The sequence below is a fragment of the Centroberyx gerrardi genome, chromosome 12 (genome assembly GCF_048128805.1).
Source record: "Centroberyx gerrardi isolate f3 chromosome 12, fCenGer3.hap1.cur.20231027, whole genome shotgun sequence".
Taxonomy (NCBI): Eukaryota; Metazoa; Chordata; class Actinopteri; order Beryciformes; family Berycidae; genus Centroberyx; species Centroberyx gerrardi.
The window spans coordinates 28623975-28644103 of NC_136008.1; the positions used below are offsets into that span (position 1 = coordinate 28623975).

At 41.0% G+C, this 20129-nt stretch overlaps 1 protein-coding gene across 1 annotated transcript in view; it reads right to left on the reverse strand.

The window, feature by feature from the left end:
• Positions 1 to 18035, reverse strand: part of cdk14 (cyclin dependent kinase 14) — a 159735-nt gene extending 141700 nt beyond the window's left edge. Inside the window, exons 1-2 of the mRNA XM_078287238.1 lie at positions 17942 to 18035; positions 13715 to 13746 (exon numbers count right to left, since the gene is read on the reverse strand). Coding sequence (XP_078143364.1) covers positions 13715 to 13746; positions 17942 to 18035 — 126 coding nt within the window. The remainder of the gene's footprint in view (positions 1 to 13714; positions 13747 to 17941) is intronic.
• Positions 18036 to 20129: the final 2094 nt, after the last annotated feature.

Genomic DNA, 20129 nt, shown 5'->3' on the forward strand with positions numbered 1-20129 from the left:
ACCCAGTGACACTTTGACGACTGTGATGAGAGTTCTTGAGGGATTTGGCCTTTGGTTTCCCATTTTCTGATACATTGACTTTGATTTTTTCTTTGCAATTAATCACAAACTATAAAGTCAATTATTGCTAAGAAACAGACAATACACATATATTTATTTATAAAAACTGTAGTTTAGGGTTTGACCGATATGGGTTTTTGAAGGCTGACATTTTTGGATTGAAGCTGCTGACAGTCAATATTTTATGCCAATGTTCAAGATCTTTAAACTTGTCCATTTTCATGGTAAACATTTTCCCAAAAAAAATGTTCAGTGTTTCCTCCAGAATTGTATTCTTGTCAGGGTGGAAAAGCCTCTGAAACAGCATTTAGACCATGAGACACTAAAACTCTCCACTGAAATCTAAGATACTGGTACTTCTCATAATAATCAGTGTTTCCCACACATAGACTTTACTTGGGCGGGCCGCCCAGGTATATTAACGGCCGCCAAAGTATATTTGGCGACCCATTTTAGCATTTTTTATTTACATTTTTTTATCCGTCCGAGAGAACGACGCCATCCGCGATCGATTAACTAGTGGACAATCTCCCCTCGCTCTGCTCTACCCCTCCAGGGTTTCCCGCACATAGAAAACTTTGTGGCGGGCCGCAACAATATCAGCACTGACCGCCACAAATTTTCGTTTTTTTCACCATTTAATCGTAGAACTGCGTGTAGCGCTTTGATTCGCTCAGCCCCTAATTGCTCCACGCGACCTCTCTCTCTCGCTCTCTCTTTCTCTGTCTCTCGCTCTCTCTCTCGCTTGCTCTCTCTGTTGCTCCCCCTCTCTCTCTCTGTTGCTCGGTCTCTGTCTCTCTCTCTCTCTCTCTCGCTCACTCGCTCTCTCACCGGACCCGTCTGTTCGCCTCCCACTGCACACACGTGAGGGATATTTTTTTTCCATGCCAAGAAGACGGCTGACTGAATTCCCGAAAAGAAGAACTAACAGTTAACGTTACTCGGAATACAGCTGAGTTTCCGAGATTAGCACGCTGTATAGCCTAGCTGCTAGTCAGTATCCACTGGACCGATAACGTTAATATTAACTTAAGGAAAAGGACTCGTCCTGAGGAGGAGCAGGACAGGTGAAACCCCCCCCCCCCCGTTGCCAACCCACCTACCACCACAAATACATTCGAATTCTGTGGGAAACGCTGATAATGATAATAATAATAATAACAGTTATTGGTCAGTTATACACCACCATGTAGTCACTCCACCTGCATCATATCCACCATATCAAAGGTGGATGACACCGAATGGCCGGTGGCTAATGCCCCGCTATTTTTCCTCACTAATAGACAAATTTAAGAAACAAGGTGCTCCAAAATCTAATCGGATCATCTACTCTGTGGTGTAAGTATGAAGTTCCTATGATGTCTTGTTCTTGAGTTATTGGGTGTTGACATACAGACAGATGGCACCATGATGACATAATGTCCTGCATACCATGTACCATGATGGAGGGACATAAAAAGGCTACAACAGCCTTGATATATCAGCAAAATTATACATTAGTCTAATCCTAGTGTTGATAATAAAAATTAACACCTATTGATGACAAATTTATGACCAAGACTAGCTTTGTAGTCTGTTCAGTGTAGTGCTGATGATGATGTATCCATTGGGTTGTAGTAACAGACGGATGCAACAACGGTAAGTGGCATAACGAACTTCTTCTAATCTCCTCAGAGAATGAGAAACGCAGACACAGATTGCATTTTAATATCAGGTGTAATTTACCTGATATTAAAATGCAATCTGTGTCTAGATATCCAATCTGGATAAGGAAAAAGGCATGTTAATGCAAGGTGTAATTGCACACGGCACGCACTGCGATGGGAATGTGATGGGATTTGCCAGAGCAAGCCAGGTGGAAATGCAATCTGTACGGTGTGCTCGCATTAGTGAGAACGTATCCGCCCAAGGGTAGAAACGTCATCACCGCCATACCCACCCATGGGTAGAAACGTTGTGGTAGAAACATTGCAATCATGGGTAGAAACGTCATCACCTTGAGTAGAAACGTCATTGCTACAGGTAGAAACATTGTGGCCAATTAGAAATGTCATCACCACAGGTAGAAACGTCATCACTGAGGGTAGTAATGTCATCGCCACAGGTAGAAACGTTGTCGCTGTGGGTAGAATCGCTATTGCTACGGGTAGAAAAGTCTTCACCGCGCAACAGTAGAAACGTCATCACCGCTTACAGACATAAATGCTGTCGCAGCGGGTAGAAGCGGCGCAAGCACAGGGTGTGGCGACTGATTTTATGGTAATGCCGTTGCTAGAGGTACAGTAGGAAACAGGGTTGGATTAGGAGGAATACATTATCAGTAGGTGTGGTAGGGGCACAGAACTTGAATGGACAGAACGGTCATTCCCATTCAAATCACCGTTCATGGATGGTAGGAGCGGCGGCCATTTTTATGTGTACATTTAAGCTAGCTTCCGTATAAATCAACTTAGGGCAAGAGGTTTTGCAGCAAGGACCAAAGGACTTTCTGTCTCCTTGCTGCCATGGATTGCTAAAAGGCTAATGTTGAATAGAAGAGCTAGCGAGAGAAGTACAATCTTTGATAATGCTATGATAACCTTGTTGCTATTAGCGTTCGGTTGAGTTTTGACAGTTTGATAAGCACTTGTGCAACAGATATCTGCACAGTTCTCAAGCAAGTGTGACACACTTTACAGCCTTAATGCCCAGACTTGCATTGTCACCATAGCAATTAATCCTTAAAATCCCATAATCGCCATTTTATGCTGTACTAGCCAAATTACCATAGCAAACAATGGAAGGGCCGTTCTATCCATTCAGGTTCTGTGAGTAGGGTCTGGTGTCCATCATGATCCATCAAATCAGCTCTTTTCCTCCCCCTTAAAAGCAGACAAGCAGATATTTGTCTATGTCTGAGTAATGAGTTTGAGCAGGAGGGGATTCAGGCTAGTAAAAGTTCCCTAACCTAGCTTAACTTTACCTTAACTCACACTATTCTGGGATTAGACAGTTGAGCCAAACGCTTGATTTAACACAATGTCCTGACTCTTGACTGTCACTCTATATGCATATAAGCCCTGCCAAGTTTGGAAACAGTGAGTAGAAGAATTGTGCCTTTATTCACAGTGGAATATCTACATCCTAACAAAATGTGTTCCAGTGAATATTCAATATAATATGCTTCAAAATCAGCCTGAAATAACAGGCACAGGGCAAATGTCTCCTTCTCTCAACACAATGCCTCTGACCAAGTCAAGACTAATCTCATTCTGATTCAATACTTAGCATTCCCTTTTCTACGGCAGCTTAAAACTTTAATAATTCCAGCGCCTGATAGCACGGTAAAGAAGCTTATATTGGAAGCACAGTAAGAAGAAATGTGTGAAATCGCGGCTGTGATTAAAGCCAGAGGATTTTGAGAGGAATATTCAATATGCTAGTCAGCAACCTCAGAGAATCACACTTCCCAGGAGTGTCAAAGGAGAGCGGACCTAAAAAAAACATGAATTAATAAGACACCAGCCGTTTTCTTGTTCTGCTGTACGAACTCTTTTAACATATGGATTTTACCTCGCTCTAATCCTCTGCTGAAGTTAGCAGGCCCACGTTGTGCCACGGGCTGAATGTTATGTCTGAGATATGACAGTGAGAATACGTCTCTCACAATAGCTATCTGATATGTATTGTGCCTGCAATTACAGAGTATGCAAAGGCTGCCTGTCATTCTGAAGATACAAAGTGTGATATTTCTGGTCCCGGCGGTGATTTGGAATGTCAAAGAACGCCAGAGTCATTTGAAGTCCTCGACAATGCAATTACATCAAAGGACTCATGGTTGAAAGGCGTTCCTAAGCCCTCTCCTTCAACTGGTAGTCAACTAGGGTTCGACCAATATGGGTGGCTTTGAAGGCTGATGCAGAGACAGATTTCTGGACTGAAATTGCCAATGGACAATATTTTGTGGCCATATTCATTATCTTTAAATTTGACCATTTTCAGGCCCAAAAAACTTGATGATTGAATTGATTGAAGTGTTTCCCCCAGATTTTTTTAAAACCCTCTGAAAAAGCATTTGGACCATTATCAACTCCCCGCTAAAACCCAGGATGATGAAAATAATAAAAACATATTGAGGCATACTTGGTCGCATCTGATTAAAATGTCTCATTAGAATCAGTTCAGGGTAAGGGCTTCCCATGGACAGCCAGCGTAGTATTGATCAATTTTACATTTTAGGTATGGGACGATATATTGAAATTCAATATATTGCAATACGAAAATGTCACAATGTGTATCGCGGGGCAGAAAAATGAATCACGATATTAGCACCATTTTATTCTGCTGTAGTAATCACAAATGAGACGGCTTGACCATCACAATTTCACAAGCTCTCCATCCAAATTATATTATTTGCACTTTGTAATGAACTTTTATTTATTGTGAAGCCTATATCGCGTATTGAATCGTATTGTGAGATAAGCATATCCCATCCCTAATTTTACAGTAAGTAATCAATCAAACTGCATCATATCCATCATACCCAGAGTTGGATAACGCTGAGTGGTTGATATCAGATTTTTAATAAAAGACCAATATCGGGCCCAAAAGAAAATCGGCAATGATATATCAGTGTAACCGTAACCCATTCCATCCACCGACACAGACACAGCGTTCCCACGTCCCTCTTCCATTCCATACATGCACGTATGCAGATACATAGACATACCCATACACCACACAAACAGTGGCCAAGCCGTGACCCTTTCTCTAATAGCTAATATAAAGGAATAAAACTACAAAGGACCATATCTTGTTTGAAAGTCCTTCCTCAGCCCTGTGCTTCCATTTCTAATCGTTGTGCTGTCACTGTGTCAGATGGTGACAAAGGAAGGGCAGATCTGTTATAGTGATTCCTGTGACCTCTGACCTTGGCATTTTATCTGGAGGACGGGGCAGAAGACATGAGCTGAGGGGCTGATAATCGGGGCAGACTGTATGTCCAGGGGTAGGAGGGTGACATTGAGGAGCGAGATGCCATCGCAAGGTGAACCGATAGGCTCCGAGCCACGGGGCAGTGTTATCAGAGGTAAAGGAAGACTCTGCTCAACGCCGTAATGTGGTCCAACGCTGCAGGTTGAACCGCCTCCACCCACCTCCATGGATCTCACCCTTTCATCAAAGCCCTTTTATCTCTGCTGATTCACAGGCTGATAGGTCCCGATGCTTTTTCTCCTCCGTCCCAGTCATCTCTCATGCTCTGTGGCTCAACACTTTTATTGAGTTCATGTCAAGGTTTAGAGAGAGAGAGAGAGAGAGAGAGAGAGAGAGAGAGAGAGAGAGAGAGAGAGAGAGAGAGAGAGAGAGAGAGAGAGAGAGAGAGAGAGAGAGAGAGAGAGAGAGAGAGAGAGAGAGAGAGAGAGAAGCCTGTGCATTGCCCACACAATTAATAGGCAGTATAGCTTATGAAAACAGACAGGCTCAAACGCTGACAGTATTTCTAAATTCATCGGGGGTTAATGGTCTGAGAAAGACATTGACTAAATGTTATTAAAACTGTCATTCAGCCTTTGAGGCAGCGTCACTCAGGGAAATACATCAACAACAGTCCGTCAGCCATTTTGTCCACTCGTCTTCAGTTTCTGTCTCCTCAGCAGCTGAGGTTGAGAGGTTGGACTTGCAATGAGGTAGCAAAGGTCAATTCCATGATCTGTTTATGTCTGTGTGTGTGTGTGTGTGTGTGTGTGTGTGTGTGTGTGTGTGTGTGTGTGTGTATTTGTGCAGGCCCATTTGAGCACGTGTTTCTGTCCATGGGCCACACTGGCAAGCCTAACCTGAACGGCCTCAACGTCACTACAATTCATTTGCATCTTCTTGAGTCTAAACGCGACGGAAATCTTGTCCACATACTGAGGCAGCTGGTAAACCAAACCACTCCATGTTGTTGAAGTCCACCATTTGCCCTACTGCATAAGCACTCTTCTCAGCAAACCAAATTTCGAAATAAGAGTTATATGCAAACCAAACATGCATATCCAGCCGCTTCTTACTGCATGGTATGTGGTCAAAATTTCCTCTGAGGTTTTGAATGGGTTGAGGTTCGGACTCAAGATGCAAGTAAACGCAGATTAATTGCAGCGACAATTGAGCAGACAATTTGTGACAGTGCCACACCTTGCAACACACACACACGCACACAACAGTCTTCTAACCAGTCCCTCAGTGGACTTGAACTGTGACCTGCTCTGAACCCTGACAGAAGAAAAAAAACTCACTGTTCCTCTACGCCATGTTTCTCTCTCTGCTCGACAATCTGAGTTGCATTAGTGTTGTGTTGGTGTTACGTTGGCATTAGGGATGGGAATTGATAAGATTTTATTGATACCAATGCCATTATCGATTCTGCTTATCGGTCCGGTTCTTTATTGATTCCCGATCAATTTTCTGTGTGGAAAAAAAAGTAGGCCTACACAGCTTTTCAGCGTCAACGCAGCTGTTTTATTATCTCTTGAGTCTGAACACAGTGTAGAATGTCTGCCTAATAACATTTGAACATGTTAAAATAAATTACAATGTTCCTTTTCTTAAAATGATATAACTTGGAAAACAAATAAGATCTTTAGATGGTTACCATAAGATGTTTCAACATATTGCTGGTGTTTCCACCCTTAAGGCTGCGTTCACACATAGCGTTTTTTCCCCAACCGCCAGCGGCCTTTTCTCATTAAAAGCAATGGGAAGCGGCCGCAAGGCGCACAAAAGGCAGCCGCTCCCGAAAAACGCTGCAGCGGCGTTTTTTTCGTCAGAGTGGAGCGCTTTCAAAAATTGAAAAATGTTCAACTTTTCAGAAAAGCGCCGGGTGACGTGAACCGCTTTTTCCCAGCCGACCAATCGCGATGACAGAGATGCCGGCCGTTTCCCAACAGCGATCATAAAGGCAGTATGGATTATACTGGACTGGAAATATCTTGTAAGCCTTTGCTTGTTGCACAACACTGTTTTGTCTGTTAGAAGTGAACCAGCTAGTTAGTGAGCTAGCAGCTGCTCAGCTAACGTCAGGTGACGTTGCCGTGATCCGCTTTTTATTTCTCATCACAAAAAGCGCTGAACACAGAAATGATCATTTTACAGACGTTACAAGTAGCACTGTTGTCATCTTTCTTCGTGAAATGAAGCCACGCTTTGGACCGTTTCTTCCTCTCGGCCATGACTCCTTTTTGTTGCAAGTTTCCAGCAGCGTAGATGCAGAGTTTGACATCATGACGCATGAGTTTTTGCAATGTGCATGCGCAACTGTCAGAAAAACATGCCGGCATCGATAAAAGGAATTGATAACCTCGGAGTCATACGATTCCGATGAATCAGACAATTTGGAACCGGTTCTCAACTGGAACCGGTTCTCGATTCCCATCCCTAGTTGGCATTGCGTTGTCATTGTGTTGATGTTACATTGGCGTTGTGTTGTTGTGTTGGTGTTACATTGATGTTGTGTTGGCGTTGTGTTGGTGTTACATTGGCATTGCATTGTCGTGTTGGTGTTATGTTGGCATTGCCTTTTCATTGCGTTTGTGTGACGTTGGCGTTGTGTTGTCATTGTGTTGATGTTATGTTGGCGTTGTGTTGGTGTTATGTTGCCGTTGTGTTGTCATTGTGTTGGTGCTATGTTGCCGTTGGTGTTATGTTGGCGTTGCGTCAGCATTGTTTTGGAGTTCGGTTGGCATTGGCATAGTATTGCCATTACCTTGCTGTTGCATTGGTTTTGTGTCTGTCAGTGGAATCATATCGTGATGTTATGGTGATTTTGGGATATTGTGACACTCAATTATGCAGTCTAAATTGCTGATAACAAGCACATTTTATTTAAAAGCTCTGACAAAATGAGGTATGGTAGGAATATAATTTGAAAATTTCAGCTTTGTTTGACATCACACCTAACATTACCATTTGGTTCAATGGGATGAACATTAGTCTGATTATTTGACGTGATTTTGCATGCGTGAGCCATATCATGATATATAACAATATCGAAATCCTTATGATTATCGTGATATGGATTTCAACCATATCTCCCAGTCCTACGTTGGCGTCGAAGCCGATGGACGCATCTCAACTCAAAAATCCCAGAGGTTCAATTCTTGATGACTGACATGCAAGTTCCTCCTCATATAGTGCATTGAAATAATGAGATATGAACTTGCTATTGGTTTTCTGGTGTAATGACTCACGTAAAAATTATGAAATGAATGGCAATTTACCCAGGCTGTGATGACGAACATACTCCAACAAGCAGATAATTGTAACCTACTATACTAGTTTCTGGATGTAGTTTGTTTCAGCTCAGCTTTTCTTCAAACAAAAAAAATTAAAATACCAAAACTATACTTCTGCATAATGATTCACCTAGTCCACGTGCTTTTCCCCCCTCTCCTCTTTCAAAATAAAAGCGTCCTGTGGAGCAGCTACAACAGCACATTGACATCACATTGAAGAGAGCGCAACACAACGTGCAGAGTGGAATTCGCGGATTCTAATGGTAATACTATATAATAGAATACATATAATGCCAAGTTGAAGAAGAGGCAATTCACTGGGTATGTGACGGTAGTAGCCGTGACCTTGGGACTATAAGGTTCCATCTGACATTTTAGTCAAAATTAGTGATTCATGTGATGCAGTTTTACAAATGGGCTTTTACAGTACATTTGGCCTTCTTGAAAATGCTAATTTAAGTTGGTAAAAAATTAACAAGGTTAAATTAGTTTTGGTCTACTTTAATCCTACTCTGAATGCAGATGGAACATTATAATTCCAAACTCATACAGTGACAAAAACAGATGAAAACAGAATCATGACATGGGAGCATCGATTTTTTCTTTCTGAGAAATTTTCACAAAATCCACGTATCCAAAAGTGATTTACTTTCCCCGGAACAAATGACAGCTTTTCGCTTTTAATGGCTTCTCCAAGGGCTTCGAGTGATTAAGGAAGACATTTAATGCATTAATTTTTGATCCTGACACCAAACACATGAAATTATTCAGCTCCAATTCTACTGAGAATGGATAATGAAGTTCCAGTGTGACAAAGACAAAAATCGAGAGAGAGAGAGAGAGAGAGAGAGAGAGAGAGAGAGAGAGAGAGAGAGAGAGAGAGAGAGAGAGAGAGAGAGACAGAGTTCAGAAAAAAAATTGGGAGCAATAGAGAAAAAGATAGGTCAAAGATTGAAAGATCATAAATGAGAAAATCATTACCTTCGTAACAGGCAGGACTTGTGAACTAATCGAAAACCTCTAACAAAACCTGACATTTTGCAATAATACTACAGTAATTAAAAAAGACAGCATTGGTTAAGTTGCATTCCATGTATTTCTGGACACATTCTCTCTGACAGCAAATTGTCCCATGATGATAAGGTAACAAGACTACACACACACACACACACACACACACACACAGTATTTCATGATTGGATCACGTTTGGCCTTTTCTTAAAAATCGAATCTGGTCTCATCCCCCTCTGATATGATGGATATGATGCAGTTTTACTTAATATATTAATATTATTTGATCAATATTATACTGGTTGTCTTTGGGAAGTCCTTAACCTGAATTGACTCTAATCTTAAAATGTAATCAAAACTAAAAAACTGAACGTAATTGTTTTTCACTGACTTCCCTATTATATGTAACTAAGAGCATTGCTTTTTTCAGCAAGCACAATCACTTTTTTTTGCAGAAAATGTACCTACTCTAGTTGTTATTATTATTATTATTATTATTACCACCATCATCATCATCATCATCATCCTGGGTTCCAATGAGGACCTTTAGTGTCCCATGATGGTCTATATAATATTTCAGAGGCTTTTCCACCCTGACAAGAATAACATTCTGAGGGAAACACTGATTCCTTCTTTTGCATGAAAATGATCAGATATAAAAAGATATTAAAATTTAACAAATACTGACCACATAAAAATCAGATATCAGTGGCTTCAATCCAAAAATATTGGTATGAGCCTTCAAAATCCCATATCAGTCCAATCCTACTTGGAACAGCCAACTGGCCCTGTTCAGAGGAACATGCTGGGAGGACAAGAGAAATGGATGGATGGATGGATGGATGGATGGATAGATGGATGGATGGATGGATGGATGGATGGGTAAGGGAGAGAAGTATCAGGGGGAACCAGAGGACAGGGGCAGAGAGAGAGAGGCAGAGAGAAGGTTACCTTAGATAACCCAGCATTATTATCCTATGTTCAGACAGAATGCAAAAAGAGGCAGGAATACATGCAAAGTCAATGGAAGGAGGCGAATGGAGCGAGATGGACACAACTTCTCTCTAGGCGGATCGAACTGAGGCGAAAAGGCGTTCAGACATTTGGCTGACGCAGTAAACCAAAAGCCAATCAGCGTCAAGCAGGACTCTATTACTCTACTATCCTGGTGCATGTATATTACTCCCCCTCCAAGTATTTACAGCAGCAAAAATGTCCATTGGCTTTTTGTGACCAATAACACTGACCAATGACCAAAAAGCTGATCAAAGCTAGATTCCCTAAAGAAGACGCTGGCGGGTACAAAAGAATTCATAGAAAGATGTTAACCAAACCACTAACCATAATGACTGAACTATAGAAAGATATCAACCAAACCACTAACCATAATGACTGAACTACAGAAAGATATCAACCAAACCACTAATCATAATGACTGGACTATAGAAAGATATCAACCAAACCACTAATCATAATGACTGGACTATAGAAAGATATCAACCAAACCACTAATCATAATGACTGAACTATAGAAAGATATCAACCAAACCACTAATCATAATGACTGAACTATAGAAAGATATCAACTAAACCACTAATCATAATGGGACTATAGAAAGATGTCAACCATCCACTAATCATAATGGGACTATAGAAAGATGTCAACCAAACCACTAATCATAATGGGACTATAGAAAGATGTCAACCAAACCACTAATCATAATGGGACTATAGAAAGATGTTAACCATCCACTAATCATAATGGGACTATAGAAAGATGTCAACCAAACCACTAATCATAATGGGACTATAGAAAGATGTTAACCAAACCACTAATCATAATGGGACTATAGAAAGATGTTAACCAAACCACTAATCATAATGGGACTATAGAAAGATGTCAACCAAACCACTAATCATAATGGGACTATAGAAAGATGTTAACCAAACCACTAATCATAACGGTTGGTTAATTTCTGTTGAGTCTTGGTTTCATCAAACCTGCTGCATGTTGTCATGCCAACTTCCCCGCTTTTTCCAAGTCAAGCGATCAAAGTCATGCAAATTAAGCAAGGTGAAATTTGTCCTCTATTTCTGTCTGAATGTAGGCTCAGACTTTTCTGGATCATGGTTTTGCAGGCAACCTCCCTGTCTATGTTTTAAACAGGCATACGGTTTCCCATTCACCGTGATAAATGATAATCAGTTTAACAGAATGGCAAACAAATCGCTCTCTCTTCGTCTTCCTCTGCCTTTCAGAGACAGACGTATAGGCATGACTGCATGCGCATACACACATACACAATCAGCCAACATCTGTATGTTCATCTTATGTGGCTGTATCATTTAATTCCTGGTCTAACTCTTTCCTCCCAGCTCCCTTCCAAACACCATGTTGCAGCACAGGAAACAGTCTTTTTCCTTCTCAAATTCTTTACATTCTTCCTTGGCGGCAAGGCCCATTTATAGCCAATGGCCCAGGCTATTTCCCATGGCACTAGCTTCTAGGAATGGTCTGCTTCACGTTGTTTCACCACAAAAGTCCCTTATTCAACAGTACAACAAGAACCTGGGCTATATCTGCTTATCAAAATAATCACAGGAAACCTTTCAAACAGCCCTGATGCCAAAGATACATGACATGCACAATATTTACACTCTTGCCTCCCATTGCCAACGAAAATAATGACTTCTGCAAAGTCTTTTCAATGGGAAAATCTTACAGTGCAGCGTTCCTCATTGCCCCATCTGCACCACACGACCACACAGCAGCTGAGGCTGCAGAATGAGAGAGAAACTGGGTTGTCTTGCAGTTAGAGAGAGAGAGAGAGGCAGAGACAGAGACAGAGAAATCAGATGAGATATGATGGGTGTTACAGAGGACAAAAAAAAAGGCAAAAACCTTGTGTAAGTGAGGAACAGAGAGTAAAAAAGAAAGAGAAGCAAACCTAATGTGACTGATGGCTGTGGCAGAGGGAGAGTCGGGGCACTAGGGTCAGACCGATATATGTGGCCAATATTGTCCTTTTATTAAAAATGGGTCTGGTCCAGTCAGTGTCATCCACCTCTGATATGATGTATTTCTGATGATTGCATATCTACTTTAGAATTGATCAATACTACACTGGTTCTCTATGGGAAGCTCTTAACCTGAACTGATTCTGATGAGACATTTTAATCTGTTAATATGATTTATTTTTATTTGTTTTTTTGCAGTGACATCAGTGTTTTGTTGATGTTTCAGAGGCTTTTCTACACTGGCAAGAATATAATTGAATACTTGAGATTTTAAAAAATGTTTTGGCATGAAAATTGTCAAATTTAACGATAATGAATATCAGTGTAAAAAATTGGCTATCAGCAGCTTCAATCCATAATATCGGTAACTACCCCGAAAACCCTGTATCAGTTAAACCCTTTATATAATAATGGATACAGTTGGCAGTGGGCCATTATTATATAAAGCCCTCTGAGAGGCAGTCCCCATACACAAACTCTGAAGAGGGTGAGTGAGGGTTAGGTCAACGGCTTTTTATAATGTATGTCCCTGTATATTGCTGACTGTGACTTTGTCATCTTTACGAATGCTTTTTGTTCTCAGGTCTCTCTTGAAAAACAGATCTGGACCTCAACGGGTCCATCGGATTAAATAAAGGAATCTACATAGCACAGCAGGGACGTGGAGGTTATGTCTGCCACATCGACACAAAGCATCCTCGTCGCTTATCACTTATTCATTAAGCAACGCCACTGTCACTGCCTCTTGCATACAATGCATTTCAAACGATCCAAAAGCTTAGAAACCAGTGAAGTTACGTGTTATCTTTCAAGCAAGGACACCGCTTCAGATACCAATCTGGGCGTTGGGTGGAAAATCAATGTTACTTAAACTCAGAGGAGCAACCAAGCAGAATTTCCCCGTCAACACATTAAACATAACATCCCAGTATTCTCAGACCTATTGACTGCCTCATCAACCAGCCGCCTACAGCAGCAAACCAAGACAGAGAGAGAGAGAGAAATCAACACAGTATACTCATCAGGAGGGAATCTGCTTGGTGCATTCGCTGCTGTCTTTACTGTTGCACTACCCAGAAACTAATTTGGCAGGCCAGAACCCTTACGATGGCAACTGACCCTAAGGGACTTCTCTGAGATGAGAGAGAAAACCCACCATGCTCCACGCATGAATACATTACACACCATATGCACTGACTTAGAGCAGGGTTCACATACAAAAATCATCTGCAATGCAGTCCACCCTGCCAACATCTGGGCAATGAATGAATAATTTTACCCCAAAACAAGACATAGGCTACAATGCTGTGGTGTACTCCTGAAAATGGGCCAGCGATTTCACAAGCTCCCCAAAATTTCACTTGTTTTCAACTTACCTCATCAAAGCCACTGTCCTCTTTCTTGAAAGCTGCAAAAAGAAGAAAGGGAGAGAGGGAAAATCAGAAGCGCATTGACATCTTTTGAAGAACGAGCGAAATGAAAAAGCATAACAGCGGAGATGAGGCGCGGCAGCACAGCACACAACCTTGTCACCGTGTCATAATTTGTCAGGAATTCATTCTGCGTTCTTCATTAAAGCGGCGAATGAGACAGTTTGGCAGAGTTGGAGAGGAGTTCACTAGTCTTGATGACAGTGACCTTTCACACAGAGCTTCATTAGAGCTGCAGAGCAGAGAGCAACACTAGCAGAGGTGGAAAGACTAGCAAAATAGCAAGTCAAGGAGAAGTGCTGTTGCTTTGCGGAACATTTTCTTAAATAGGAGTGAAATTATTGGCCTGAAAAACAATATATATTATTCAGTCTGTGATTAAAAAACTTAAAAACAGAAAATGCCCATTTCTTATGCAATAATGTTCCCACATTGACGTTTCTTTTGCTACTACCAACTAGCTAGCAAGGCTAGCAAACTAGCTAGCAAACAACCAGGCCAACAGAAACAATAATACTGGAGCTGGATGGATGTTAACTAAGCTACTATCGCGGATAAATTTGAGCAGTTGCAATTAGTTAACGTTTCCTCCACATGCTTGAGCAGATTTGATGCAGATGTAATTGGCCAGTAATAGTTTTGAGTAATACATATGGAGAGCCTACACAAATTATACTAACTCTGTAATTGATGCAACTTAAATGTAACAAAGAAAAATACTTCAGACAAAACATACTTAAATAAAAGTTAAACTACTGACTTTAAAAAAGTACAAGTACACAAAACATCTATTGAATTACTTGTTGCTTCCACCCTTGAACACTAGCAACCTATTTTGTGACATAATTGTTTGGCTCAAATACAGGATTCCAGATCCCGCCACACATGAAAAGAAATAGTAACATGAAAATGAATAATGATTGCCTTTAACTACATCCAACGCTAATATTGATTATAGTTAGACTATAGTTGCTTTTGAGGGTTCCTCTTTGCGTTTCTTTACTTGTTGAGGTAATTCTGATGGTTTTAAAGCTGCAATGAGCTAGCCGCTAGCCACTAGCCATCACTAGCAATATCTGCACCGCTGTTGTTAGCAATATAGTTTTTAAAAAAATCAATAACAGGTGAAAATATCTAGTAACTTCATCATATGTAACTTCTACTTACATTATTTCACCCATTTTAAGGAAAACATAATCCAAAAATCACATTCATTTTCATAGGTGAAAAAAAAAAAGATCTGGATGTAATCCGAAAGCCCCGAAAGTATGACAACACCTCAGAGGACAATTGTTCTGAAACCAGCACTTTATACGCTTAATTGCAGGCGAATGCTGTATTGCATTTGACAGCAATATCCTTCATATTCCTGCATGGGGAAGCTAAACAATGCTGCTTCCTCCTTGACAGTTATTTCCACACCGTGCCAAACAGATCATCTTTGATTTTTGCAGCTTTGATGTCTGAAGCAAACTCACCCTCATAGCTCAGGAAGCATTGGGGGAGCATTCTCAGTACTGATGATTTCTACTTAAGTTATTCATTTCTCATCATCACGATGATTCTGTCGTCTAGCTAAAAACGGGGTACGGGTGGCTAAAAGATGGAGCGCATTGGGAGGCTGCTTCCTGGTAAAATGACTTATTTATGTCAGAGGGATTGTTTGGAAGCAGAGTCATCCCAGTCATTGAGCCATGAAAGTGCTTCTTCCTTCTCCTTTGAGGATCGTACAGTACAGACTGAATCTAGACAATACAGACATCACCATTATTTTGCAGTTATAGGCAGCTGAGTTGACACATAAAATCATGCATACACAGGAAAGCCAATTACATAGTCGAGTCGAATGATTTGAAAATACATCTATACATTTTTAAATGTTATTTCCACTAATACTCCAAATGCTATTTAAAAAGGGGACACATATTTGGAATTGTTCAAAATAGTTCTGAAATAGGAATCAAAAGCTATCTTAACTAACAAAGCAAAGAAGCAAAAAAAATCCCTCAGATGTGTGGTAGTCATCTTAAAAATAGCAAATTAAGACTATGTATTCATCAAAACATATTCCTATTCTGATGAAATGCTGTCAGAGCGTACGTGTTCATTTCAAAAGACATTTGAACTTTAAAAATAATTTACTTTGGGTTGATGTAAAACTGTATTTATTGCAGGAAGGCATAGAGAAAAAAGACAAGCACTGGCTTGAGAGGGAGGCATGAAATAATACAAAGAAGAAGAAGACAGAAAAAAACAACACTTCAACTGTAAAACCCACAACACCTCATTACCACTTTCACAGCTTTCCATCTACTGGATCTCTCACTTGGAGGCATTTGCATTTTGATCAAAGTAGTGGAAGAGGTTAAGAACCCAAACCTGTCTCTCATAAAGAATCTATCCATGTAGATGGTTCAGTTTACCAGCCTTTTTATTTGCAGAATAGAGTTTACTCCCTTTTTAGATGGAGATAAATCTTAATGAAGTAAATTTATAGTATCATCATATGAAGCAGTATCAGTCTGATGCAAGTTAGATGATTATAGGGTCTTTTAAGGGGGGAAAGCATAAATTATTTTTGGAAATAATTGATTTTTGTTAATAATGGCGGTCGTTTGCCTTATGATGATCACGGACTGGAGGTGAAATCACTTTATGGATTTTTGAGACTTTTGCACAGTACCGTACAGTCATAGGCTAATCAGAATTTCTCATGTGGATCATCTTTCACTACCCACAAGTGTGATGCCATCGTATTAAAAATGACGAATCAAGCTGCATGATGCCCTGATCTAACATCTGATACAATCTGGCCCACTGGAACAGCTTAGACACACTGTGTTATGAGGACATAAATAGTAACAGTAGGTCCACAGGTCAAAATATCTCCAAAGCTGCTTGGTTAGAGCATCCACAGAGCAGAGTCAGCAATGGGTCGATGCTCAGATATGTTGATTTAGATGGGAGTAAAGATGACCAATAGACAAGGACTATCAGCGCCGCAGAAAAGTCAATGCCAATCTTTTTTTTTCTACTGCAACATCGACCCACGCTGCTAAACTCACTTCTATTCATTTCTCATCTTCTCTCGCAGGCTGCATCTCGCCGATTAATTCTGCAGAAGCTGGCTGCTGCAAAGGCCAGTGAACCCTGCGAGTGTGTGTGTGTGTGTGTGTGTGTGTGTGAGAGAGAGAGTGTGAGAGAGAAAGCGGAAGAAAGAAAGAGAGATGAGATGACATAAGGTGACATAAGATGGGTGTATATCCTTGACAAGAAATTGGGTGTGCATGTGTGAGTGAATATTATTGCTGATATCCTTGATATTTACTCATTTTTGTTGAATTAGTCAGATACTAGACGGCTTTAGCAGCATAGGTTCTTGTCCTGTCATCTGAATAAAGCAGACTGGAGCTGAATTGAAAAGTTGAGAGCGAGGAAGAGATTGATGATGATGATGATGATGATGACCACATGAAGCTTTCCTGTTTAAATGTACAGGCACGACCAGGATGCCATGACTTCCTCTTTGAAAACAGAAAATGCACTGATGGGAAGCATGACCTAGGGGTGTGTGTGTGTGTGTGTGTGTGTGTGTTGGCCGGGCCCCATGTGCAATAGGCAACACTTCACAGCAGCATCATAATCAGGCGACATGCATTACCTGCCTATTCTGAATGCAGCTAATAGAATACTGACTGCAACAGCATCCTATTGATGAGCTTCAGCCACAGTCTATGGCTTCAACTCACAGCTTTATAATAACCAGTGACAACCAGTGATGTTGTGAACTGTGACCTTGGTCTATGTGAAGATCACCATAGGAAAAACAAGCAGGAACGTAAACAGAAGCCGATTAGATTTTCAAGAAAAACATCAAAATGCGTGTTTTTTTCCCTTTATTTCCATATAACTTCATACTTAAACTATGTATTTAGGTCCAAAATTGTAACTGCTATATATTCTGCAAATAGAAACGTGTGCAGACTGAATTCAGCTGCATCCCCTGCTAGTAACCCCAACTCTGCCCATGCATCACCCCAATGGGAAGCCTTCAGTCGGTGCTGCTGCTGCTGCTGCTGCTGGAGAGATTTCGACAACTCCAGCTTTTTTTTTTTTTTTTTGCACACGGACTGAATGCGAAAAAGAAAAAAACAAAACACGGCCGTTTCTTACCTATACTTCTGAAACTCTCCGACAAAGTTCTCCTCAACTTTTTCATTTTGCCGATTTTCTCCGCGGGCTGGGAGGCTGGCATCAGGTCGCACATTTCCCCCGACTTTCAGCGGACTGTGGTCTTCGGAGAAGCGGAGAAGGAGAGCGAGAGAGGGGAGGGGGGGTCGGGTATACCGGGGGGTTCAGACCGGGGCTTCAGCCGTGCAGCGCACTGGCCAAACACAGGAAACGGGAGTCTACAGCATAAACTACTATTTGGAAATGCCTCCCAGATTTTTTTTTTTTTTTTTAGTCAAAGAATGCAACTACATTTCTACCGCGGGAACCAAAAAGTCGGCGATGAACCAACTCGGATGAAGAGGCATCCAAATCCGTGCGTCTTTTCTCTTTGGTGAGCTCTCAGAAACTAGATCTAGGTACGGAGGAGTTGTTCCTTTCCTCTTCGCCCCACTCACTCCCTGCTCCACCGCAATCTGGATGTCATTTTTGGGATTCTCTCTCTGGTTTCGACCCCTAAACCCCGCCCGGGACGCGGGGATTGGTGGAGACGGGAAGGGGACCGCTGCGTTCCCATTGGTCGCAGAGGCTGTCCGTCAAAGCCGCAGCGCCGCCCCCCCCGTACTGTGTGGAGGAGAAATATTTGCCTGAGAAGCCAGATAGATGAATGTCAGCGGCTTGCATCTGTGAACGGTGCCCGGTCGTTGTATCGTCAATCAGCACATTTTCTCTACATCATCATTATAATACACATAAGTAAATCTATCAGGTATTATTCCAAATATGCGTCAGAAATCTAGATTTTAGCAATGGGGAATGGGTGGCAACTGGTTATGGCAAGGTGTGGGAAATATTATATATAGGCTATATGTTATATTGATATATATAAGGCTGTGGAATCTGCCGTTAACTCCATATTGTGTGGTAATCATTTTGTAATTCATAAATGCTCTCAAACTCAACATATTTTTAATAGAGATTAATTGATTGATAAGTTCCTTAATGATGTAAAAAAAAAGAAAAAAACACTTTCATGAGTATTTTATAGAAATGTTAATTTTCTTCCATTTTTTAGCATTGCTCCTTTCCATCATTATTCTTCTTTTCTCTCTACCTTCTCCTTGCAAAAAATGTGTGAAGTTATTTTATGTGTTATTATGACAGTGACCCATTTGTAATAATAATAATACATCTTAAGTCAGCTTGTAATAGTTGATTATTTGGATTAAAGCTATCCAAAGATATCCAAGCCCTGCATCAGTAATATAAATCCTAGCATTGAGCTCATGTCTATCTCCAATTTGATTATCTGCAGACTTTTGAATGGCCAGTATATTGTGTATAGGTTGCCAGGCTTCTCAGTAATGCAGAGTCACCATTAGTAATGCTGAGGAATGGGAACAGTGGAGCCTAATTACCTAACACAGCGACACGTGTCTCAGTGTTTCATCTCATCACACTGTCCACAATCCTCCTATGACAAGCAGCTGGTCAACAGTCAAAGTTTAGAGATAACATGAACAGTTTCAAACCAACTCTGACTGGAAACATCCGTGGAATGCAGGGGGCTTGATAACACACTGAAATGTTTTCATACTGCTGAGTGATTGCTTTGACCTGAGCACTTGAGATAATTGAGGCAAACCTACAGCTTCATTAGTTTTAATTGCTCCTCCATTATAGTAGGATTGTTAATGACTCATGTATGCATTTTACACAAGCTAGACAAAAGCACATTTGCTCATTTGCATGTCAGATCTGCAGTGCTTGTCTTCCTATGGATTTAACAGGGAAGCCAAGACTAGCATTAGAATGAGGGTTAAAGCTGCACTACACTTTGCATGTTGGCAGATGGCATTAAGAGGTAACTGTTTATTTTGAGGACTTCACCACCCAGAAATCCTGTAAGTTTGAAGGCAGTCAACTAAACGCCTTCTTCTTACCATGGTCGCTCAATGCTGACTGATTGTGGGCGGGGCCAGAGGCTCAGATGACATCGATGTAGCGGTCTGCAGCTACAAAGTTTTGAACAGGCAAATCATGCATTTTTCATGTTTCCTTTCATAACATAACATTGTTTTGACGAGTTAACATAGCTAGCTAGCAAGTGTTAATAGAAAAAGGAAGAGAAAGAAAAACTCAATAAGTCCTCCAGAGCTTACCATCAATCCCAACGATGGATGCGACCATC